This window comes from Corvus brachyrhynchos, unplaced genomic scaffold (genome assembly GCF_000691975.1).
Source record: "Corvus brachyrhynchos isolate BGI_N302 unplaced genomic scaffold, ASM69197v1 scaffold200, whole genome shotgun sequence".
In the NCBI taxonomy this organism is placed as follows: Eukaryota; Metazoa; Chordata; class Aves; order Passeriformes; family Corvidae; genus Corvus; species Corvus brachyrhynchos.
In genome coordinates, this window is record NW_008236184.1 from 5,632,509 (window position 1) to 5,658,748 (window position 26,240).

At 43.0% G+C, this 26,240-nt stretch overlaps 1 protein-coding gene across 7 annotated transcripts in view; it reads right to left on the reverse strand.

Annotated features, from left to right (window-relative positions):
* Positions 1–4,205: 4,205 nt before the first annotated feature.
* The window catches only part of IQCH (IQ motif containing H), a 50,187-nt gene continuing 28,152 nt past the window's right edge, over positions 4,206–26,240 (reverse strand). For 6 of the 7 annotated variants that reach the window (XM_017738587.1, XM_017738592.1, XM_017738608.1 and 3 more), the window contains 7 exons: positions 17,552–17,672; positions 16,270–16,556; positions 10,587–10,754; positions 8,114–8,239; positions 7,509–7,570; positions 5,741–5,849; positions 4,206–4,429 (listed from right to left, as the gene is read on the reverse strand). In XM_017738587.1, coding sequence (XP_017594076.1) covers positions 4,328–4,429; positions 5,741–5,849; positions 7,509–7,570; positions 8,114–8,239; positions 10,587–10,754; positions 16,270–16,556; positions 17,552–17,672 — 975 coding nt within the window. In that variant the 3' untranslated portion in view covers positions 4,206–4,327. The remainder of the gene's footprint in view (positions 4,430–5,740; positions 5,850–7,508; positions 7,571–8,113; positions 8,240–10,586; positions 10,755–16,269; positions 16,557–17,551; positions 17,673–26,240) is intronic. The other variant, XM_017738603.1, reaches the window with a different exon arrangement.

Genomic DNA, 26,240 nt, shown 5'->3' on the forward strand with positions numbered 1-26,240 from the left:
CCAGAAGGGTCTGTCTGGAGATGAGCTCGGGATCACTCCCTGTCCTGGTCCTTTCCTTTGAGACGGGGTGAGAATCCCTGACCTGGACTGGGAATTGTGTGGCCGCAGGAATAGAGCAGCAATTCTGGCCCTGTGCTGGGCACTGGGGAGGAGCACCTCGAGTGCTGTGCTCGGCCCCTCAGTTCAGGGAGGACGCTGAGGGGCTGGAGCGTGTCCAGGGAAGGGAACGGAGCTGGGGAAGGGTCTGGAGCCCCAGGAGGGAGCTGGGAGGGGGGCTCAGCCTGGAGAAAAGGAGGCTCAGGGGAACCTTCTGGCTCTGCACAACTCCCTGACAGGAGGGGGCAGCCGGGGGGATCGGGCTCTGCTCCCAGGGAACAGGGACAGGAGGAGAGGGAACGGCCTCAGGCTGTGCCAGGGGAGGGCCAGGTTGGACATCGGCGGGAATTTCTTCCCAAAAAGGCTGATTAGACATTGGAAGGGGCTGCCCAGGGAGGTCTGCAGTCCCCGTCCCTGGAGGTGTCCAAGGAATTCCTGGACGTGGCACTCAGTGCTCTGGGCTGGTGACAAGGTGGGCATCGGGCAGAGCTTGGACTCGATGACCTTGGAGGGCTTTTCCAACCTCAGTGATTCTGTGACCGATGTGCCAAGGCCATGCCAGAGCTGTCCGTGCTGAGGGGATGGGTCACCCTGAGACCTGCACGGAGCGAGGGATGAGTGGGTGTATCACAAAAAAAGTCAGGCAATCACATTCTTAGAAAGGTTTTGTTTACACTGATGTGCTGACAGCAGTACCTGCAGCATCAACCTGCACTCAGGAGAAAGTGTATCCGGCTGCATTGGGTTTACGTGGCAGAATTCCCTAAAAATCATCCTTTCAAGTGTCAGACCCTTTCAAGAGAAATATTTTAAAATCACAGCCTATATTCCATTTTCTAAGGAAAAGCTAAGGTTTTGAACAATTAAACATTCTATTTGAGAGGGGAAAAAAAGACCGTACAGAAAAGTGAGAAATGGAAACAGATTTTTCCTTTCAATAATTGCAAGCAATATCTCAAACTCAGCAATCTTAAACCATTGAGCTGTCCAGTATGAACGTGCTAATTAATCAATTACTACCCAACAATGTGCCCTGTTTATTTACTGTACTACGTGTGTGTTGAACAAGTAATTATTAATCATCACCAGCAACAAATTTCCCCTTCAAGTTCACCTCCCTATAAATAATAGAGCATATAGTTTAGCTTTAATATCTTTCTTTATTAGTGGTAACAGTGGCTGAGGATAGAAAAGCTGGAATCTGGTACTGTGGTGAAGGGTTGAAATAAAGTATTGAACCTTAAGAGTGATACTCTGCTGTTGTATTTCATTAACTACATTAATGAAGGTTGTCAATGACTGTAGTTCCTAATCTTTTGTTTTTCATCAATATAACAAAATCTACAGTCTAAAATGAAATACAGAGGATCTGTACAATGCCTCAGATCTACAGTATCCCATTGTTAGATGGATTTGATAGTAAGTAATCACTGTGAAATGTTAAGGACAGCCTTAGAAATCCAGGGATTTGTTACCTTAACCTAGAGGGAAGGTGGTAAATTTTCCTGAACTTGAGGTACTGGAGATCTTCCAGGAAACAGGGAGGGCGAATATTTCATTTCAGGAGACATCAGGAAGTGGTTGTATTGATGAGCTACTTTTTTTTTTTTGCTCTGTGCTCAGAGTTGTCATTCTAAATATGGAAATGTGGGCTAAAAGCTTTTTTTTTTTCTTTTATCCAGGGCTTTAAACCCAACTACCTAAACCAGGAAACCCAGTTTCCAGTATCATCAGCTCCAGGTAGCTCTTTCAGGAGAATGACCTGAAGTACTCTGTGCTACGCTAAATTCTTGCTGAAACAAAATCCACAAAGTAGTGCCAGTTAAACAAACATCTCCATTTCCAGCTCTGACTCCTGGGGAGCACAAATCCTTTCTTTTAATTGTCTGCATCCTTTGCAGTTGATGCCAAATCCGCTGTCCCTCACCTCCTTCCATGAGCATTCCACCACACCCTGCAGCTGAGGAACCAGCTCCAGCTTTTGTCCAAGTCTGGCAGTTTTTGGGGCAGTTTCTGATGAGAAGCCACACCTGGGTCACCTTTAATCTTTTGCTTCACACTTGTTCTGTTTTCTTCCCATCCAGCTCCTGCTCTGAAATTCTAGCTGCAGTTCAACAACTCTATTACTCCTTTAATGAGTGGGAATAAATAATCCAGTAGTGTGAACAGAATGATATTCCTGACTTTTTAACAATATTATAATTTCATTTTTAATCTGCAGCATTGCTAAAAGCCCTACATTTTTGGCACCAGCAGCATGGGAGCGGAATGTGAGAGACTGCAAAGCAGTTTCAATCCTTCCATCAGCTCAAGGCTCAGAAGTGTTAGTAGTAATTAAAAACTTTTTTTCCCCCCTCAAAATACATTTCACACTTCACACACGCTGAGAAATCTCTCTCACCATGGGAACTTTCAGGTCACTTGTTTCCTGCAAAAACAGGTACAGTTTTCTTTTGTCAGAGTAGAACAAAGCCATAAGGAAGTGCAGGTTTCATTTCCTCCTAGGACACCGCAGTCTATTAAGTGCCAGTGAACTAATGAGCCTCTCAGACCTTATGTTGTTCTGGCTTGCATCAAGGCTTCCTTTTCCTTAACCCTTTGGAAACCAGCTCGAGTGCAGCCATTGGCTAAATTCCACCTTGGGAAAATCTACATGGGCTCTGGGATATTCAAATCCAACACAATATCAATGTAAAACAGCAATAAAACAGGAATTAAAAATGCTCCTTTGGATTTTTATTTGAAGCAGGAATCAGCATTTATGCAAATGTTCTCATCTGCAATTAATTAATTCTGTGACCAAAGTAGAAGAGAAAAAGGCTCCACAAAAATTAATGTCTGATGCTGAGGGATCAAAGATTTGGCATTGGAAAAACTGGGTGCTGATCTTGTGCAACTGCTTAGTCTCATTTAGTATTTGTGTTAAAACTGCCTTTGCCTTAATTTTTGGGAAGTAATCCCAAGGATACTTGCCATTCCTAGGATGATAGTCTCCATTCACTGAGATCTGCTCTTCCATAGTAAAATGTAGAATGTGTTGTCTGTTGGGATATTAAAGATTTGATGGATAAAGGTAATTTTACAAATATGATGTTGTCCTTTAACAATTGTGACCAAAAGAGTCACCAGTATCCAAAATACAGATGGACAGACCTGCAAAAGTCATGGAATTCTGGGAATCACAGTGCAAGTAGAATTCTTTTGATGAATTAGTGCCATTAATTTTCTTTCTGATAATTTGAAAATGACCACAAAAGAACTGCTGCAAAAGTCTTTAGATAATAGAAAAAGCAGCATAACAATAGAGACAGTACTGCAGAGGAACATGGATTGCTGGGATAACTGATAAAATGGTGTTTAAATTAAGATGGCATTTATAGGCAGGAGAACCATGGGATATTTTGGGTTGGAAGGGACCTTAAGGCCCATCCCATTCCACCCCCTGCTATGGGCAGGGACACCTTCCCTATCCCAGGTGGCTCCAAGCCCCATCCAGCCTGGCCTTGGACACATCCAGGGACAGCCACAGCTTCTCTGGGCACCCTGTGCCAGGGCCTCCCCACCCTCACAGGGAAGGATTTTTTCCCAATATCTAAACTATTCCTAATCTCCTTCAGTTTGAAGCCATTCCCCCCTGTCCTGTCACTCCAGATTTTTCTGAGTAGTCTCTCTCCATCTTTCCTCTAGGCCCCTTATGGTACTGGAAGGCCACAATGAGGTCACCCCAAAGCTTCTCTTCTCCAGGCTGACCAATCCCAACTCTCCCAGCCTTTCCTCACAGCAGAGTGGCTCCATCCCTCTGATCATTCTGGTGGCCTCTGGACTCCCTTCAGCAGGTCTAACACTGGACCTCCTTTCCTGCCAGAAGCCTGTATTTCAGAACACAGCTCGTTGGAAAGGGAATTTGGGCTCTCAGGGCTCTTTTCAGTAGATCTGATCTCCTGCTCTGAGTCAGTGATAAAGGCAGCATGACCCCATTAATAAGATTTTTAACCCAGATGCTGAACTTCAGGAATGGCAACAGGGACATGAGGAGCATCACGATGATCCTGTGCTTTTCAACAAGAAAGATGGGATGTTCCAAATGCCACACTCAGGAATCACAGAGATGTTCTGTCTCAGTTAATGTTACTTCACACACCAACTCAGAAGGAAAACCAAACCTGTTCTTACAGATGAGGAAGCATTTCCAGAAGCATAAGGAATGAGGCACTTAAACAATTTCTGTTAACTATTCTTTCAGAGCATCTGCTTCCCAAGGTTGCTCTTCTTCCAATTTCAGTTTGTTTTCTGCTGCAACTCCTAGAATTGCTTCAATATCTCGAATTGCCATCTGTAACAGATTCAAGGAATACAAGTTATTTAATGGGCATTATAATGGAATCCAGCAGCCAGGGTGCACAGCTGGCAGTGCCTGCCTTGAACAGGTAACAGGGTTACACGGGACAGGATGCACCAATTAAATTTACTTTTACTTTGGGGACACTTGGGGGAATTATTAGTAAATATGTACAAATCTCAGGTAAATAAAAATACAATTTGTACTCCTAATTAACTAACAGGTGTTTTATTTCACATATGTTAACTTGCAATGAGGAAAAGGTCTCTTTTATATTTTTCTTCAGTTGTTGCTTTTCATTCCCTCATACTGAAAAAAATGGGGATTTTTTTTGTTGTTTGTTCTGTAACATGTTGAAATTTAATTATGTCTTCCCCAAAATCTGTCATTTCACACTCTACTTGTCAGGGGAAAATCTACTCAGAGTGGAAAGAATCTGCTATAAATTATGTGACATGACTTAAGATACAAATCTAACACAGTGTTCCCCTTCACCTTTCACAAAACACTTAGAGACAGGATCTTGGAAAGTTTTTATAAAGTTAAAGGTGATGTAGCTCAGCAAAGGAAGTCCCTGTGGGAGGCTGAGCAATTCTCTGGAATCAAAAAGCAGCTTTGTAAGGAGTGCTTGTTCCAGGGCACGGGGTTGGATTCATTATTGCTTTCCTGGCTCCTTTGGCAGTGGGGTCATCACAGAGGAGCTCTGGAGGAAAGGTGGGGGAACCTCCCCAGAGTGAGCAGCCCCTGTGCTTTGTCCTGCCTCCCCCTCTCCACCCCAGAGCATCCACAGATGGGGACATTCAAAGAGCAGAGAAAATTGGGAACAAATCCACTTGGGAAATAGATGGCGGGGTGAGGGATGGGAACGAATGGATTAAGTACTCAGTGGCTGCCTGCTTAAAAGAAATCAGTGTTAATAATCTAAGCAGCTATTATTAACTGAGAAATTTGTTTCTAATTTAAGATTCTTACCTTGATGGTGTCCCTTTAAAATAAAGCAGGCAATTGTGACAGAACTGTGTGAGGCAGTGCCAACAGCTCCTTTGCTCTTCCAAAGGACACTCAGGAGCATTAGATTACAAATAATTTCACGCTCAAGGATGTCTCTTTTCAAAGAAAAAGTTTCAAACTTAAATTTAACTAACGGGTTCCGTGGGAGACCGACTACACTGACCCAGACACTGTAAACCACACACAGCCAGTGATAAAAAAGGAATGGTTTAGCACTTGTTTATGATCCAGCATGAGGTATTTGCAGGCCTTGTACAGAAATTAACCAGGATCGTTAGTTAATTAACACCTCACCTTAAAATTGGTCTCGCCTTGCATATTAGGTGCTGATATTTCTTGATGGATGATGAAGAGATTGCGAGCAAAGGTCAGGAGGACCCCCTGGAGATCCTCTCCGATTGTTCTGTTAATGATATCCAAACAAATGAGTTTACCAATGATTCCCTTCACATGCTTAAAAACAATCGCCCTCTCATTTGTGCCTGCCTGGTGATGGAATTTAATGAGGATTTTCAATCTCACAAGGTGAAAATCTTCAGGGAGATATGAAAGATGAGGCTCCATTTTAACTTGTCAACAGAAAGGATTTGTGTAATAAATAATTTTTATTAATCAACTTAGCGGAAGTAAGCAGAGAGGTTTCAGCTACTCCAAGTAAAAGGTTACTGCTGAGGTAGGACTGAAGCAGCAGAACCCTCGAATCACCCACATTAGTTGGCAAAAACTGTTGCTTCAGCCCAAAATTTGGGAAAGAAATTTCAGCAGTATCAACATTCCTTAGATTGTTACAGCTTTTGAGGCTTTGGTTTCCCAAAGCCTCCCAAAGTCCATACAGACTCTCCCATCCCTTATGGAACAGGGAATTACACTGAGGAATAATGTCTCTCATTTACTGGAATCGACCACAGATCTCTGATGTAATAAAATGGATAATTCTCATAGATGTTTCAGGTATTTCAGTTATTTTATAAGCTCCAACTGTTACAATCTTGAAAATATTTCCCAATTAATTAATTATGAAATTGCACTGAAAATGTGATGGTAGAGAACAGGAATCCTCTTTGCGGCAAGTTAGGTTATTTTCTTCTTGTCCTACTACCAAAAACGTGGAAATCGGATTTCTCCTTCCTGCAGAGGATTTTCAGTGCTGGGAGATCATTAACAGATCCCATTTTTGCCCTCCCTCTCCTCTTTAGTCTTTCCATGTCAGTCATGCTCTCCAGAACTCTCAACATTTTCATTGCCTCCCTCTCATAGAACAGCAGGATTTCTTCCAGTGTCTCCCAGGATACACTGTTTACCTTTTTCCATAGGATCATGACATCATGGCTTGCAGGCAGTTTGACTCACAGATCCTGTTCCCAAAACCTCCTTGTTCCTCATATTCATTACTGCTCTCTAAATGTAATTTCTTACATCTGATTCCAACCAAATCTAATTCTATTTCTCATATTGTTTCTTCAATTTGTGGAGATCATTTTGAATTCTATTCCTGCCCTCCAGAACACTTGCAGGCACATCCAGCACTTGAAGAAGCTGTTTTGTTATCCAGGTCATTAATGAAATAGCTGCAGCATCAAAGGAATACAGAACAGGCTGAGAACAGAACGCTTCAGCTCCTCACTTATTACATCCTATTTTGGCAGGAAACTTGGGGAAGAACAATATAAAAAGGCATTAAACTTCACCCTCCTTGCCTCATGGAAGTCAGGTTTTTAATAATGTTGCCTAGAAGAGTAAGCCTATGCTAATCCATGTGAGAGATTGCTCCTGACAGGGAATACAGCTCTCCTGAAGCCAATTCCAGCAGGTCCTGAGCCTGCAGTGCCACCAGCCTTTGGGCTCAGCACATTCCTGTCCTTCTTTTATTACTGAAACGCTTAAAGCCTCCCTAAAACCCTCCCAAAGGCCAATCTTGGAAGAAGTCAGTGCACTTCTGTGAGCAGGAGGTGACAGCCAGGTGCTCAGGCTGTTCATTCCCTCCCTGGCCTTTATCACTCCCTGCACACCCAGAGTGCTCCCAGCTCTTTGTCACCCTGGGGAAGGGACAGCCCACACTTACATCATTCCCAGTCTGTGTCGCTTCTGGTCTTCATACAATACAAACACTGTTCCCTGTTTTTCCTGTTAAATAAAAGGACAAAGCTGCTTTATTTATTCCTAAAATATTGGTAATGGTAATAAACGTGTTTGTTACACTAAGTACACACCCATAGGTAAGAAGGGCTGGTTTGGAATTATGTGTAAGGAATTATTGCTCAGTTTAAATAGATTATTGCTCTAACCTATTGTAGAGAATACAATAAATGCAGCAGAATCTATTCAACAGCAAATATTTGGGTACCAAAGCAGTAAGAGATGGTCAAAAGCATCTTAAAAATTATCTCCTTACACACTTATTTTTATCAAGAAGTAGATTAACCCCTAGAAGTTTTACACACACATAACTGGAAAGAAAAATAGGTGGATGTGGCATTTGAGGACATGGTTTAGTGGTGAACATGGGGGTGTTGGGTTTATGGTTGAATGATCTTAAAAGTGTTTTCCAACCCAAACAATTCTATGATTTATGATTTACATTGCTCTAAGTGGTTTTACCATATTAGAATTTACAAACAAAAGTTCTGCAGAGCGAATAGCACATTTTCTCATCTTTCCCCTTCATACCTGGAGGTCAAATCCAACCCCACGAGCTTTACACGTGTGGAGGAGAAGGTTGTAGGAGATCTCTGAGAGGCTGGAATGCCTCAGCTGGCTGCTGGCCACGGCACACCGCAGGCTGCTTGGGGCAGGCTGGAGAGAAAAACACAGGATTCCTCATTTTCACACCAGTTTATATCAGAACCCAACATCTACATGGTAAATTACTGACTTTTCGCAAGGGATGGAACAACAGGATGGGGGGAATGGCTTCTCACTGCCAGAGGGCAGGGATAGATAGGGTATTGGGAAGGAATTTCCCTGGGAGGGTGGGGAGGGGCTAGCAGAGGATGCCCAGAGCAGCTGTGGCTGCCCCTGGATCCCTGGAAGCGTCCAAGGCCAGGCTGGACGGGGCTTGGAGCACCCTGGGACAGTGGAAGGTGTCCCTGCCCATGGCAGGGGGTGGGATGAGATGGGCTTTAAGGTCCCTTCCAACCCAAATAATCTTGGGGATCTGTGATTCTATAAATGGCGTTTTGCCAGTGAACTCATGTAAGTGTGGAGTAAGAGTCCATTTGGAGAAATTCCTGTTCCTCAGAGGGTCTGCTGGACACAGACATTTCCATAAACCCCTGTATTATAGATCAGATCTACAGAATGGCTCTTTATGAACCACATTTTGGTGTTTTCACAGCTTCAGTGGACACTGAGCTCTGTGAGGTCACTATGAATCCAACCCGGCCTTGGACACTTTCAGGGATCCAGGGGCAGCCACAGCTTCTCTGGGCACCCTGTGCCAGGGCCTCCCCACCCTCACAGGGAGGGATTTATTCCCAATATCCCATCTGACCCTGCCCTCTCTCCCCCTTGGATAAAGGCCGGTGCTGCATTGAGTTTAAACTCTTAGCAGTGCTTAGGCCAGAAGAACAGAGATGTTGCTTTGAGGAGCAGTGAGGAGAGCTGTTCTCCTAAATCAGGTCTTTCCTGATGTTAGTTTTAATGCTGGACTGTTCCCTGGGAGCAGGGACACTGCACGTCAAAGCATGAAATTTACAGTATTTTCCCTAAAATGATATTTGTTTTGACATTGACTCATTTAAGTTGACATAGCTGAAATCCTTATCTAATACATCTCTGCCTGAAAATTAATCATGTTTATAATATTCTGAGAATTAATAACACCCATTGCTCAAGTCATTAACTTAAAAAAGGAGCTTCCAAAATCTGTTCCCTGCAGTAGGGGACCACAAATAAATGAATGCTTGATAAAATAATCCAAGCAGCAGTTTAACAAGCGTAAACTTGAATGTGGCTGCAATAACACAGAACTATTGTTTAAGGGTTGGCATCAGGTTGATGAGGTGCTTATTTCAGCTACAAAGCATGCATACACATGCATAATGAACTGCAGGATGAATTATTAATGTGTTGCTTATTTAGCCTCATCTGTCTAGAAGATAATGTATCCTAACTATAATGAGTGATTGGTTTTGTACATAATTACAGGAGCAGCAGTATCTAGGAAATTTGTTCTTTCAAAGAAGGAGTTCTAAAAATAAAATCCTCACACAAACTCCGGGGCTGCTCCATTTTATCAAAATCAACCCTACCAGCATGGAGAATATCTAATCAATTAAAAGGGACAGAATCATTATTAACATCATAATTTTACACAAAGTGTTTTACTTAATCATTCATTACAGATCATGTGCTGTAAAAACATTTGTCTCTTGGTTTGTTTCTTTTTCTCTTTTCCTGGGCGACTGCAGTCTTGTAGTTAACTCTTCAGGAGATAAAAATCTCAGAAATACAGGAAGAATTAAAAATAAAGGATATAATGACAATTCATGTTAATTCTGACAGAAGTTTAATCAAAAAAAAAAGTTGCTACTTGATTACTTTTCATTTCTAAAACTTGGACTACTGGGACTAATCAGATCTAATTTACTTCTCACCAACTAAAAGTGGTTGCTTGACGAGAACAATGGATCAAGAGCTCGTTAACCTCTAAATTACAGCTCCATGACACTTCTGGAATGGTGATACATTCCCTCCTCTACATATGGAAAAAAAGGGAGTTGTGGATCTTCTGTCAAAATGTGGCACACAGCCTTTGTTTTTTATCCATGTGTATGTACACAGACATACATTTCTTATGTTCACTTTTCTAAAGACCTTTCTTCCCATTTTATAGAATCACAGAACATTTGGGTTGGAAGGGACCTTAAAGCCCATCCAGTCCCATCCCTGCCATGGGCAGGGACACCTTCCACTATCCCAGGGTGCTCCAAGCACTGTCCAGCCTGGACTTGGACACTTCCAGGGATGGGATTGTTTCACTTTAACTGCTACTGTGCTGTTATCCCATGACTTTATTAACCTTGTAAAATCCAAGAGTAGCAGTTCAAAACCTGAAGAGAGCAGATTCAGCTCCTCTAGAACAGATAAACTCATTGGTAGTGACATGAATGATTATATTTGGGAACATTTCACTGCTCACAGGTTTTGTCCCCTCGTGCTGAATTCGTTGGCTTCTGCTTTCCTTTGATCCAAGAGGTCCTTGCAGGCGGCTGGAGCCACAATCCAGATTTCCATCTGTCACGTACAACAGGAGCTGAGTCAGGGCCAGCTGGTCACTGTAGCAAAGGTCAAGGTCTGTTGCCCACACCTAATCAAAACAAAGAGGGGCATTCAAATAAACTGAAAAGAAGAAGAGTAAAATTCAGCAATTTTGAAGGAACGTCTCTGCCTTTATTGTTCTAAGTGTTGGCGTTCCTGCTTTTGGCTTCCTGGCGCTGGAGCAGTGCCGGCAGTCATGAAGATCTTAGGAAGGAATCCTTCCCTGTGAGGGTGGGGAGGCCCTGGCACAGGGTGCCCAGAGAAGCTGTGGCTGCCCCTGGATCCCTGGAAGTGTCCAAGGCCAGGTTGGAAAAGGCTTGGAGCCACTTGGGATAAGGAAGGTGTCCCTGCCCATGGCAGGGGGTGGAACGGGATGGGCTTTAAGGTCCCTTCCAACCCAAACCATTCCAGGATTCTATGATTCCACAAACCACTTCCAAACAGGAACAACCAGAACTCTTCTGTAACTTCAGAAATAATTTCTCAGGCAGGACTTATGAGGCTGAGGGAAGCACTATGAATTGCTTCTGCAAGGCTCCTCCACCCCAATAACCAGAGCTTGGTTTTCCCAGGAGTTTTTCCCACTTAAAAAATCCCTGTGCCTACTGTGCCAGTGAGCAATGTTCCTACACACCAATATCTGCCCTACAGTGGACCCCTTAAAACAAATCTCCCAGTGAACAACTTGCCTAAGCCCTGGAATGGTAAATGGAGTCATTATAAGGATATTAAGGGGTCAGGCAGCCAAGGCCTCTTGGAAAACTGGAGTTAATTTCAGAATCATATGCACATGGTAATGCCCTTTATAATGGGGAATACATCACCCCAGTAACAGTTGTTAATATCTAACTGCCAAGTATCTGTTGCTGTATTAAAGATCCTATTTGTCAACTTAAATATTTCCTGCTGCATGGTCTAAAATGCAAATTGGATGCTAATGGCTGGCTTTACTTAGTAATAGGGGACTGTTCCCCAATTATAATACTTAATTTTCTTCAATAATTTATTGTTTATCATCACTTCTGCAAGACAGGAAGAACTTTGCTGTCCATTTGTACTTTTCCAGTATGTGCTAACCTTTTCAACGAGCCAAATAATAATGATAAACTATTCATATTTTGGGAGTGTTCCATTAATTTTGATAAATATTATCAACAAATCTGTGTCAATATGTCCTAGATCTTGTCTGAGCTAGGTTTTACACTCTCAGTTAAAACTTTGCCCTCAGAAGGACGCGGCAGGGCCACATGAGAGAGCCAGGGACCCAAAACTTGGATATCTGAGGGCTGTTCACTGGCTCCAACGGAACTGTTTGCTCTTAACCCAGACCCTGATATTACACCTGACCTCAAAAACCACACCTGGAAGCTTTGCTGAGCACAAACAGAGTCACAGGAGGCAAGCTGGACTGAAGGGCGACCATAAAAAAGGTTAAGCAAAGACATCCCCGCAACTGAAGTGAGTACCAGAGCAGAGTCCTGGCAAAATGCAGGGGATGAGTTGAGGATTTACCAGCAGATAAAACATTAAAAAAGCAGCCTGGCAAACCTAAGCAGCCATTAGCAGTAGATAAGTCCATTCCACCCTCTCAGGGATTCACACAAACCCTACCAGGCGTGGGGTAGCACGTACATTGTGCAGGAGTTACTCCCCAAATCCCACATTGTCAGTGACTACAATTAGAATACGTGCAAGTGACATTGTTTTGATTTCAGATGTAGAGAAAAACCCATGAATTACTCATGTGATCCATTTCACATCATCTAAACAAAACCCCAGCATGCCAGCCCGGCTCCAGTGCCCGCTGGCACATTCCCAGGAGCTGCTCTGGGAAGGACAGGAGCACTCCTGCATCCCCTGCTCCAGGGAATGGCTCCAGCTTGCCCAAGGAAGGGACTGTGAGAAGAGGCAAGAACAGAAAACACTTTTAGCAGAGCAACTTTTGTGCTGGAAATCATGAGATTGACCAAATACTGGCTTAAGGAGTTTCTGTTTTCTTCCAGAGAGGATTAAATAGTTTTTGGACATGGTTTCATCATCTCAGACCAATTTATGCTGCTGCCTACAAAATTAAGGGCTTGGATCCCCAGGGGCATGAAGGAAGGTGTCCATCCCCTCCCCTGCTGTGACAAAGGAGAGCTCCAAAACCTCGTTAAGCTTCACTTTCTACTTAGGTAAAATCATAGTATATTTTGCATTTTCCAATATAAGGTGTGGGGAGGAGGAGGAGGAAGGCAAACATGGCTGGAAGCCACCTGTCCACCTCCTTTCATCCCTGAGCCTGCAGCTGCACCACCCCTGCTGGAACTTAGAGCAGCCAAATGGCCACTTCTTGGTGCCAGCTGGGATCACCCCCAAGGATTGTTTTCCTGGCTCAGGACTCTCAGAGAACACGTTATTGTGGCCATGTCCCTTCCTGTCCTGGCCATGACCCAGAACATCCCTAACATGGGGAGAAAGGAAGAAGGATCAGATGGCACAAGATTTTCCAGCTTTATCCTAGCAGGGGATTCCCTTTTGCCATGGAAACATAAAAATGGCCTTTAAATCCCCTTTGTGCTGCTACAGAAATGGGAAAACACAGAGCCTGGACAAGGGGTCTGACCAGATGAACCAACTCCTCCAGTAAATCAGGAGCTCTTAGGAGATGACCTGTGCAGAGGTCAAGTTTAAGTAAAGAACGATACAATCCTACAGATTAACAAACATCTATTATTGAGCCCATCCTCATGTTCTGAGCATATACAACAAAGGCACGTATTAATTGCACGTATTTATGATTGGAGGTGTCAAATCCTGATAGGATTGCATGGAAAATTAGCAGAACACAAGGAGTTTTCACCTGAAATTCAGGGATTTTCAGAATTTATGTTCAGAAAATAAACTGGAACAGAGCAACCTAGAACTGACACTTGATTTTCAAAGTTCAAAGGCAGAAGGTAGAGGCAGTAGTTAAGATTTAAGACAGATTTAAGACTGGTTTTAGGTCAAGCTAAGCAGAGCACAGAGATCAGGACTCTCCAGAATCCCACCAGTGGAAAAAAATGAGTTAGAAATACATCCTGCAAGACTTGCTGGCTGTTTATCCAAGGAAATATGTGCTTCCAGGAGAGTCTCCTTTGGCATGCACAGCTTCAGAGCCGGTGCTTCATGGAGAAGATATCTCAAGTGAATAAAGTCACAATTATGCTGGAATTCTTTACAGCTTCCATAAAAATGCTTCAGCTTTAAAACATAAACTTGAGAAGGGAAGAAAACATAAATTCTTAAAGAGTTACTAAATTACAGCTCTGCTTTCTTCCGTTTAACTGTTTTATCTGCGTCTGGTATCGACGTCTGCGTTACTGTAAAGAGCACCCGTGCTATTTTTAAAGAAGTGCTTGAACGATACTGTAAAAATGTCAATTAGTAAAATATTAATGCAACTGGGGCGCTGGAAAGAGAGTGTCTTTTATGACTTTTAAAATTTGCACGAGAATTGATTCCAGCAGTGCTGGCAGGCTCTTATCTGGCTGCCATCTCGTGGCAGCTGCTGGGATGGGCTGGGGCTCGCCCACAAACTTCAATTTTAGGGCTCTACAACTCCTCTGTCCTGGTGGATATAGGATTGGGAGATCGTTAATGACAACACCGTGGCTCCTGTTGGAAAACAGCACATAGAAAATGCTGTGTTCTGTCTGGAGAGACCCTCAGACATGAGCGGGAATTGTCCAATCCCGTTTTTCCAGTGTTTTTCCAGTGTTCCCTCATTACTGCTGGGCAAGGCTGAGGCTGTGCAAAAGCCATCAGACCCACAGAAAAGGTGACTTAGGATCCTGCTTCTTCAAACTATCCATCCACAGAGCTGTGGAGGTAAGGAAGTTGATGTGTTTAAATATTCCCACTCAATTCAGTGGATTTATTTGGGTGCAGCTCCCAGCTGGGATCTGAGCAGCAGGGATCTGACAGTCAATAACTGGGGAGGATTTCACTCTGAGGGGCCAAGGCTTTGCTCTGAATGATCATCTTGGAAAATAAAGTGGGAATCAGAAGTGATTCAGTCCAAATTCTGCACCTAATTCTTCTCCACTTCTTCCCCAAAACACTGAAAACAGCGTCTCCATCTCCCTTCCCCTCAGGAACAAGGCACAGGTGCCTGTAACTGAGATAGAAATAGATTCCTGAGGCAAACAGGGAATTGTGTGGAGTCCCAGCTTTCCCTGCCCTTTGGATCTCACAGCCAGGGGCTTGTGGCAGCCAAGGCTGTGTCCTCCCACTGAGCTGTATGCGACAACACATGTTGTTCCTTATCCATCCCTTTGCTCCTAGTGCTCTCCAAAGGTTAACATGTTCTGTAAAACACACTTGGAAAGAATTCCTGAGTATCCTGGACTCCCAGGAAATGCATCTGAGCCTTCCATCTACTGCATTCAAATGTACACTTGTGAAATGAGTGAGCAGATCTTCCAAGGGTCTAATAGGATTTCTTGTTTGCCAAAAACACTGTGCTTTCAGGAACACAAGCCTTTGTGTGATCTTTCTCTCCCAAGACAGATGGCCTCACTAATTACCTCTACATCCAGTTAAATTTAAAAACCTGTGCTTAAATAATGTTAAAGTTGTGGTACATGCTGATAAACATGGGAATATTAAGGTAAAATTAGATGGGAACAAGGGAAGAAAACCAAGATGGAGCAGACAGGAGTCCTAAGAAGCCACAAGAATTACTGAATAATTTAATGAGTCCTTGTTTGTGCCAGGAAATGTCACAACCTTAATAATCCAGGAAGTATTCCTTCATTTCAGTGAAATCCTGGCTTGAGTAAAGCAATTGGCAAAACTCCCATGGACTTCCACGGGTGAGAATGTCATCCCTTAATCTTTTTAAAGCAACTTTCCATGGACGTTGTCCAATATGGCTTATCCAGAATTCTAATTACAATGCTGTGAACATCCCTTTTGGGAGTCAAATATAACTGGGATCTGAATTTCAGAGCTGACAAACTACTGTGAGAGTGAGGCCCTGTCACAGGGTGCCCAGAGAAGCTGTGGCTGCCCCTTCATCCCCGCAAGGGTCCACAGCCAGGTTGGACATTGGGGCTTGGAGCACCCTGGGGTAGTGGAAGGCGTCCCTGCCCATGGCAGGGGATGAAACGAGATGATCTTGAAAGTCCCTTCCCACCCAAGCCATTCCATGATTCCATGATTATTCTGATTCTCTGGTTCACCACAGCCACCCTACAGTGGATCAGTTACCAAAAACCCGAAAGTTCTGCAGTTCCCCACAGCCTTAAAATCCAGAGATGTTCCCTTTTACAGTCAAACACATCTTAAATACTGAGGGTCCTCAGTGAAGATTCCAGAATAAAACATCATGAGAGTGAAAAACAAGGAGATACATCAGGTCTACATTTGATGCTGTTAGAATACCCACATGCTTTCCTCAGTTCACATGCCCCAGAGTTTGAAAACTGTTTGTTCCAAAGGGCAAAGCTTTCTCCTGACATTTTCTGGAGTTCCATAGGAAAGTTGGCATTTCTTGATCTCAGCGAGACAGTGTGAGGTAACAGACCTGCCCCACTCACCTGCTGCTCCCTTGTCTGTGGATGGGTGAAAGCCACAAAATCAACGGAGAAGTAGCCAAGCACTCCTTTGGATTTACAGACCTCCCCAATTTTTGAGCAGAGCGAGTTAAGAACTGCTGGATCCACAGAACGTTGTGGGATGGTGGTGCCAGAAGATCTGAGGGGTCCCTCAGCATGGAGCTGGTCTCCAGATGACACCATTGTCACCTCCCCTGTTGGCTCTATCAGGAGATCCACTGTCAGGTTGGTGATGCTGGCAGAGAACGGGAAGGCTTCGATCACTCCACCTGGAATTAGAAAGGAATTATCTGTCCAGCTTGGAATCAAATCCACAAGTGCTGCCCTTCAGGGTGCACAGGATGGAGCCACCAGCTCCAGGGGGGGTTGGAGATACAGCAAATAAATCAGTGGAATGGGAGCAGCAGAGCCAGAACCGTGGATCTCTTGGAGGAGAAAGGAGTTCAGTTAGTGGCTTTTCAGTCCCACTTCCAAACTGGATAAATCCCACAGCTGACTGGAGAAACAGGCTCTGGGGTAGCAGGAGTGAATCCAGGTCAACACCAGGCCCAGGACAGCTGGGAAGTGCAATGTTGGGACAGGGAGTAGGATAACTCCTGCTGTGAGCTCATCTTGTGGACTCCCATCCGTACAATGGTCCTAGATAAGAGTCTGCCTGTGGCATTCATCCACAAAAGGAACTCGGCATGGAAATAACAGCTTCCAGCATGGTTTTCCACAGGAAGATCACCAAGACAACTGTTTGGAATTGTGGATTTGCCTTTTTATTGCATATAATGCCATAACCCAATTTTGGGTTATGTTGGGATAAACTACTATGCAATAAAATTGGTACTAGATGTGCTAAGTGGCATTATTCAAAAAGAAAAATACCTTCAAAGCTTTGATTCATCCTTGTCTCTTCCATGAAGAAATACATAAAGAAATGTATATATGAAATATTCTCACATTTACCTACACTCATGTGCTGAAATTCCCTAACGCCTTTCCCCAAATGTGACAGTCTTTGGTGCAGCACCCAAGGATTAAGGAGTTGGTGCTTATGGATTCAGAATCCAGAGTTAATATAGGTAAACGTTTGGACAGGACAAAAGAGTGATAGAACAGTGGCCTATAATTCATTGGTAAATGAACATTTGAAGCATAATGGAGAAATAAAAGGAGATAAATATTTAAATGGGCCCAAGACTAACAAGAATATGGCAGACAATATGGCATAATTACTCCTTATAACACTTCACAGCGACTTTGCAGTCTTATTTACCTTGACTAAGAAATGTTTGGAGGAATTTTTCCCATGTAGGGAATCGTTTCTCATTGACTGGCTGTACGTGCTGTGCTAAAAGGCCCGGCAGCTCCTGGGAGATCTTCACCAAAGCTAGCTCCTGCAGAAACAAATTAAATAGAACCACAAGCAATTTTACTACAGAAATGAAAACTGCTTGTGGGGTGATTAAAAACCAGGCCTCCAACAGGCAAAAAAAAAAAAAAAATGTGGTTACTGTTTACCCACAGTCAGGAAGCCTTTTTTAATTTTTCGACTTGCTCCTCTTCCCTCCTTCTGCAAACTGTCCTTCTCTGAAAGCCAATCCCCCCTCAGCACAGCATCTCTTGCATTATAATTTATATCAATAATTGGATCTGGCATCTGAAAATGCCAAGTACTTGGTAACTGCTTTGGGATCAATACCAGCAGTCAATAACTTGTACGTCACTTGTATTTTGAAGCAGCATATTGAAATAGTCACATATGCCAGCAGCAGTTTTACTGGTTCTATGTTTAAGCTCTTATATCAACCCAAATACCCTTTAGTTAGAAAAAAAACACGAATAATCAAGCAAAAGCATTTCTAAAGCAGGAGATATCCTTTTAAATCTGTAAAATATCTGTAACAAATTCCCAAGTGCCTGTGTCTTTGGTGGAGTTTGATTAGTCACTCCACAGCTAAACCAGCTTTTTTCCTAGTTTTAAATTCTTTATTATCACACACACAGCCCAGCCCCATTAAATACAGAAAGTAACTGCACTGCTTTTACTGCTCCCCAAAGTCCCAGAAGAACATGAGCATATAAAGTGCAAGGACCCTGACTGGATTGCTTCAGGCTCCTTTTCTTGCTGCTTCATGAGCCTCCCTCCGCTCCCCCAGGGCTCTTTGCCTCTGTTTTACATCCCCTCTCCTCAGCACCCCATGCTGCAGCAGATGACCAGCCCTCCTCTGATCCTGCCAATGTCCTCAGCCACAATCACTTTATCTCAGGCTCTGGAGGAACATGATGAAACCTTATGGCTGACAGCTAAGAATAGCAAATAAAAAATTAAAGCTGTTTTTCCAGAGCAGTGAGCTTGAAGAGAGGGGCTTTGTCATGGAGCACATGATGTAAAGTAACCAAAAATGCAAATTCAAAATCACTCCGCTGTGATTTACCTACCAGAATGAGAAGGATGGAGCAATGATCAGAATCCCAGGATGGCTTGGGTGGGAAGGGACTTTAAATCCCATCCCATTCCACCCCTGCCATGGGCAGGGACACCTTCCACTATCCCAGGCTGCTCCAAGCCCCATCCAGCCTTGGACACTTCCAGGGATGGGGCACAGCCACAGCTTCTCTGGACAATTGGGCAATTAGAGATTAACTCTGCATGCAGGAGACCTGGATAAACCCTGGTCCTGACTGCAGTCACCTTGAGGCTTCAGGAAGGGGATTTTCCATCTGCGCCTCAGCTGCCCAGCCATGAAAAGGGGACAATTGCTGTCCCTACCTCACATGGAATTGAGGGAAAAAATGCCTTAAAAATATCAAGGTGCTTAGATAGCGATGCTGATCTGGGCTATGTGAGCTCCTATCATATAATAAGGAGAAAAAAGTATGTTGTTGACTTAAAAAATATCACAAAAAAAGGGTTAAAAAGGGTTTTAGTCAGTAAATCAATACACTAAGCAGCACAACCTCATGGCAAAAACAAAGGAGCACATAAACCATGAGATCCAAGCTCAGAATTTACCCAACTTCAGGTCTTACCCTGCTCATTTCCTTAGGATCTGAAGGAGGAATTTCAGTTTTGGATGGCTCAGCTGACTGAAACAGCAGAGTAGTGAGCAAATATCCATTGGCCTTGTGTGGGTTTGTATTTGTGCTGAATTATTGCTGAGCCAACAAGGCACAAGCTGAGGCGGCTCATGAAAATAAACGTGGCTTTGGAGAGAGGATGTGAGCCATGATGGATGGCCTGGAATTGCTGCCCCACAAATCAGTTCACAGTAGTGCATCCAGCAACACCTCTGTCACTCCCAGTCTCATCCCTGAGACCTGCTGACTTTGGGTATTGTGCAATTTAAACAGAAATATAAAAACAAACAAAGCAAGAGGTGTGCAGTGCCTGCCTGAAAGCTTTTGATAAATCACAGGGAAAAAAAACCCAGAAACAGGAATCTCTGCTGGATGTGAAGGCATTTGGGAGTGCTGTGCCCAAGCTTGTGTAAGTAACAATGAAACTGTGAGCATGTAACATGGGACACAACCTTCCAGTGCAACAATTCCGAGCTGTATCTCCTTTCAGACAGAGCTGGAGGATCACACATGGCTCTGGAAGAAACTTCCCTAAACTGGGTGCAAAATCAGGCAGAACTTTCAAGGGACTTTTTCTCTGCCTTTTAAATTTTCTTCTTGCACGTCTAAGGCATGGCTCCTTCAGGATAAGAAATCATGGAATCCTGGAATGGTTTGGGTCTGGAGGGACCTTAAAGTTCATCCCAATGCCATGGGCAGAGACACCTTCCACTATCCCAGGGTGCTTTAAGTCCTGTCTAACCTGGCCTTGGACATTTGCATGGATCCAGGGGCAGCCACAGCTTCTCTGGCACCCTCAGCACTGGTGACTGTGAAAGATGTGAGCACCAAACCCAGCTGTCTGACAGAAAGAAAACAGAATTTTAAACAAATAATCAATTCAAGAAAATCTGACAAACTTCCCTTGAGCTCCAACCCAGTGCTTTGAACAATGCCTGGGCAAGCAGGGTGTTCACAGAAGAGAGTCGGGCAACCACTCTTTAAGGATCAGCACCTGGAATTCTGGTTGGAGTTTTTTTGCAACTGTAAGCTCTAAAAAGGCAATAATCCTGATTATAGGGATTTTTAGTAAGCAAACTCAAGCCTGGATCCAACATTCACTCATGAAGTCAAACCTTTTAAAAAAGATCAGTGCTCAGCTGGCTAATTTCATTTAAATTGGACAGTATCTCCAGCAGAGCCTACCAATGTTTTATCTCTTGATGTGGCCCAAAACAATCCAGGATCACAGGCTCAATGAAAACAGGGAGCATTTGTTCAAATCTTGCAGCTGATGTTTCTTGGTAGCAGTAAAAATGAGCAGCTCAAATACTGTTTACATCATGGAGAAATCTTTACATCTCTCCAAATTGGTTCTGCACCTTTTTATAACAATGAACAAGCACCCAAAAAAACGCCCCCAAAACAAAAAAAAAACCCCAGCTTTTCCCCACTAAATGAAAAAAAAATTCTCACCCTTCAGCAAGATGAATTTTGAAAGGTTTTCTTAGGCAGTTGCAACAAAAAATTAGGACCAAATGTGGCAGATGTTGAAGGCAGCGGTAGGAAATCTGCTGGAGACAGATCAGCCAGCAAGGAAAAGCCTGTTGAGAAGAGAAGTAAATAAATAGGAAGAAGAAACAGGAAGAAAGACCTGGGGAAATAAAGAGGCTGCAGAGCAGGATGCATAAGACCCAGGGCTTTTTAGCTAAAAATCAGATGGAAAGGAAGTTATTTAGACTTTGCAAGCAAATAGAGTGAAAAAAGCAACTCCAAATAAGAAAAGCTGAGTGGGCCAGAGAGGAATAAAATCAGCAGAGAGCTCCTGAGCAATACAAACTGCCATGACTCTGCTGCAGTCAATGAAGCTGGGGCAATTTATGCCACTTGGATGGCACAATGACAATTCCTACCATTTATAAGTACATCCTTTCTGTTGTGATCAGTGGAGCTGGGATAACGTATTCCAGCTGCCTGGATGGGAATTGGTCCAGCCCAGCTTATTCTGATGTTCTCAGTGACACCAGCAACCACAGAAGAAGCCAGTGACTGCTGCCTGAATGTCCAAATAACTGCCATTATTTCCTATTTTGCAAATTAAATTGATTGGACACTTTTTTCCTAATTTGGAGAGGTCCACCCTGGCCAGGACCACAAAGTACCACAGTGAACAGAATAAATGGAGAGGTCTATAAAACTGGGAATGGTTTCGGAAGTGACACACTGAGCACCCTCTCTCTACTTAAAGTTTGCCTCCTGATTTAAAGCCCGGGCTTTTCACTGTTAACTGCAAATTTTAAAATTAAAAAGTGCCAATTTTGCCTTTCCCGAGCTGGAAAAGCATGTTCAGAGCTCAGGTCCCATCATGGCAAACTGCCGTCATTACCTCCTCACACAAATGTTTTTCGTATGTAAAATTGCTTTGTAAAATATTTGCTCCATCTGCTGAAAGGAGCAAAGACAATTTTCCCTGATAGCTAATGGCCCATTTCAGCTGCCTGGCAAACGGGGCTGCCACTGGCATTAAGTGGGATGCTGCAAGCAGAGCCCAGAATTCCACGCTTCCTGGGCTCATCCTTCCCAGGAGCATGGCCCTCGCTCGGAGCCGGACAAGGGGTTGGGATTGCTCCCACTCAAGGGGCTTTTTGTGGGGCTGGGGCACATCTGCCACGCTTCAATAGAGCCCCACAAAGCAGCCCCTTCCCGGGACTCCCAGAACAAGGAGCTTAGTTCCCTTTCAACTTGCCAGCACTTAAAGTGCTGTTCCTTTTTTCACACCACATGGGGCCACGGCTCTCTGGCCGGGCTCACACTGCCACTCCACACGCTGAGGGTTTCCATATAGAAAGATCAAGCACTTCTTTTAATTCTAAATTCGACTACAGACACACACATACAAAAACCCCACAAAACCCCCTCTGCCCTGGACCAAACCCCTTCCCAATCGCTTCTTTCATTGTGCACTTTCCTATTTACCATCCATTGAAAAGCACATGTTTACATTGTGCCCTGAACTACTTCAACATCTGCTAACAGACCAATAAAAAATAAATAAACCAGGATTGTTTAGGAAGAGAGATCCTTCCCTATTTCCTGCAAACACTCCTAAGCTGGCAGCAGCAATATGCTGCCAGATCCCCGCTCGGAAAACAATCTATGCAGGGAAATCAAAGATCAAATCAGCGCTGCCAAAAATCAGCCAGAAAAAGGATCTTGAAAGTGCTATGAACCCCTCAAAGAATTCTGCATGACTATGCACTGAATGTTAGTTTAAGATTAGGATAATTTTATTAATTAGTTTGCTTTCTAATCCAAATAAATATTCCAAAAATGCACCTTTTGCAAGGTGCATCCTGCATGTTCAAGGTTCCCCACACCTTCCTTCAGAGAAAAGAAAACGCAATTGTCATGATCTCCAAAAAGCTTTCTTCAAAACAACAGTCATATATTTATTTCAAATGCAGCTTTTGTAAGTTCAGGATATTGGGATGTTAATCCTCATACTAAATGAGATCAGGAATATTTGAAGGCATTTTCCTGTTTTTTAGTGAGATTTCTGCAAGTGCACAGACAATTCTGATGCCCTCAGATTAAAATTATTTTCCCAATTAATTGAGTTTTCTCTATTTCAATCTCTATAAATTTAATGCACTTTCGTGACTTGCTCTCCTTTGTGGCTTGTATCTCTAAAGAAAATATTCTAATGAATTTCAGAAAGAAAAAAAACCTTATACAGAAACCCCACAGTCACTTCCCAGGAATTTTATGGAAATTGCTGTAATGCTACAGGAATTGTCAGACAAAACCTGCATTGTGTTTCACAAACAACACACACTTAAATTCCTTTTATTCCCAGAGTTGCCTATGTGTTACTTTTTGGATTTTAGCAAAACAAACATTTTTAAAATAATCCAAGCAGGCATTTTATTGGCTGCACCAACATTAAGGCATTTCAGATTTCTTTAGTGCTCTTGCTTTATCCCCTCCTTCCCCACTGTTATTGCTACAAACTGGCACTTAAATTCAATTGATTCAGAATATTCTGGATCCATATGGCCTAAAACCCTGGAGCTGAAGTTCTGATATTGCCTCACTGCTGTTTTCTAGCATTTGCCTCTCCTCCAGTCCCCAGATGGTGGAAGTAACATTTAAACCTCCTTTTCCTCTGCCTTGTACAATAGACCTTGGCACCATTTCAACTGTTTACTCCGGTAATTAACAGCACTGATACCACAACAATTACAACTCCTACAATCTTAGCACAATAATGCTATGAATTAGTGAGAGCTAATGGCTGGAAGGTATAGTGGTTCCAGACTGCGAGATCTGTGCATTTTTAGAATAAAATAAAAGGTAGGAACAGCACGCTGGCGGTAGACAATGATTACCTAGTAATTAGTTTACACAAAGCTTCCTATTTAATGGCAAAACGCTGTAATTAACGCGTGACAGAAAATCAAAGGGTACTTTGTAAGCATATGAAAAATTAACACTGCAGGCCTATAGCTTTATGTACTGATTAGGAGCATATTAAATCAATAGGACATACAGCCCAACAGCTTGCAGAGCTCATGCTTGTGGCTCAGGAGCGATATCCCGGCTTTCACTGAGCCCAGGGATACAAGTCTGCTTCATTTTACCTCAGATTTGCACATCACCTCAAACACCACCATGGCAGACACACAGATAATCTTAATAAACTGAGGATTGTGCGCAGGTACAGGGAATGTTTCAATTATTTGGGATAATTGCTGGCAGAGCACTGCTCACACTAAGAAACCTGCAGCACTACTCCTTTACATCATCAGCTTCTCCTGAAGTCTTTGGGTTCCTCTTCTTTCCCGAATAAACACAATACCAGTTAGAAGAAACGTTAAAAACCTGTCAAAATGCTGGAAATGCATTTTCTGGGGATCTGTCAGAGTTTCTGGCCCTCTTCAGGCTGGAAAAATACCACACCTGCAATTCCACTTCACGACAGGCTCCCTAAGAACCCCCTCCGTGGGCTTTAGGTGTTACACTGAGATCAATTAAAAAAAACAGGAAACAAAGCAGTGTTAGGAAGCTCTACTGTGTTCAAAGGAGGTCAGAAAGGAGTGTGCTGGCAGTGGCAGGTTTCTGAAATTACATTTTTGATGAATTGGTTTTATCCTGATTTGTTTGCAAGCACACACCCTACTCTGAATTCCTTAACTCAGTAAAGAAACAAGATGTGGTATGGAAGCTCCAGGTGTCCAGTGCATGGAATTCATCCAACCAGGACACAATCTGCTCCCCACTATTCCTGATTTCCAGGTAATCCCAGAGTTCATCTATTACTTAGTACAGGACTTCCAAAAACTGACCAAAAAATGTTTCATTTAAAGGAACATCCAGCATTTTGCATTACTATTTTCCAACAGCAATCAATGCAAAATCCTGCAAGCAGCATCCAAATCTTGTTTTATGTGATTCAGACCAAAAGTTGTCCAGATTTGTCACCTTTTGAAAAGATTATGATTTCCTCATTGTAGTAAGTTAACCAAATTATGGCCTATAAGGAAAAGAAACAGCAACAAAATCCTCTGACTCAACTGGAGGAGGAAGATTCAAACATTTTTCTAGCAGGGGCTGCCCAAGTGCATTAAATCACCTTTTTTTGCTCTACAACAGATATTTAGTGGAGAGTTTTGAAATGGTTGTGTAGCTATCACCAGTTTTAAGGCCTTATTGAGAGAGTATTTATTGCTTGCTTTTCTGTGTCTTGTTCTATCCCTGGATTTTCAGCTCTTCTTTATCCCTTTTTTTTGTCTCCAGCCTGATCTTTGTTATTTTCAGACTTGCTGCAATGTAAACTCACATCATGTTGTTGGTCCTGGTGGTTAATTAAGTCACAGGATAATAAAAGATAATTCTAAAATTAATTTCAGTAGTAATTTAATCTAGCGATTTACTATTTACAGCTCCATAGTTATGCAAGAGGATAGGATCCTGCAGTCCTGTGTTATTTATATAAAAGGGAATTGCTAAAAGAACAAAAAAGGCAATAATAACAGGGAAGGTGATGTTATCTTCGCCCTAAAAGGGAAGAGTTTTGGGAGTTTGAGTCCCAAGAAAAAGGAAAATATGAAAACAGCGAGCATATCCATTCCTTGGATACTCTCCCAGCCTCCAACAACTCAGAATCCCTCTAAGCCAGAGATTGTGTCAGCAAAAACAAGAGTTTTCCATGAATTTAGAGTCTCCCAGCAAAGGTCCATATAAGTTTAGGTGAGATTTTCCAGAATCTGAGCTGCTGGCTTTGAGCAGGACTCAGATACCCAGCTACACCATATATTAATAAGGATTATGGGTATCTTTATCTAGATATTCCAAAAAATTATTCACTTATTCTTACAGCAGCAAAACCACTTTTTCTGCTATGCATGGACTAACTGAAGCTTGAATTGGTACAGAAAACCAGCATATGTTAAAAATTAATTTATTTGTTCCCTACAACCATCATTCACCCTATAAGATACAGTTAATCTGATAAGGACCTCAGTATTTACTCATTTTTTTGTACACAACTAGGGCCAGATCCTGATGCTCTTTTCCACACTGGAGGATGTCTCCACAAACAACCTCGCAAGTACCAAATGTGCAGCAGTCCTCTGGATATTGAGCCATTGGATTCTGGGCCTCAGGATGAAATTTCTCTGCTGACAGACTTGAGCAGTGCACAGGAGGCTGATGGACTTCGAGACATTCATGCAGTTTATGATTTCAACCCTTTCTGCAGTTGCAAATTAATTGTTCAGATAACTCAGAGGCTGCATTAAGTTAACAAGGTGAAATCCATCCATAAACCCATCATGCACTTGGGTCTGCCCCAATGTTCTCTTTGCAATGAGGAATCTAAAATCAGCCTCATTTTTAGCTGGAAT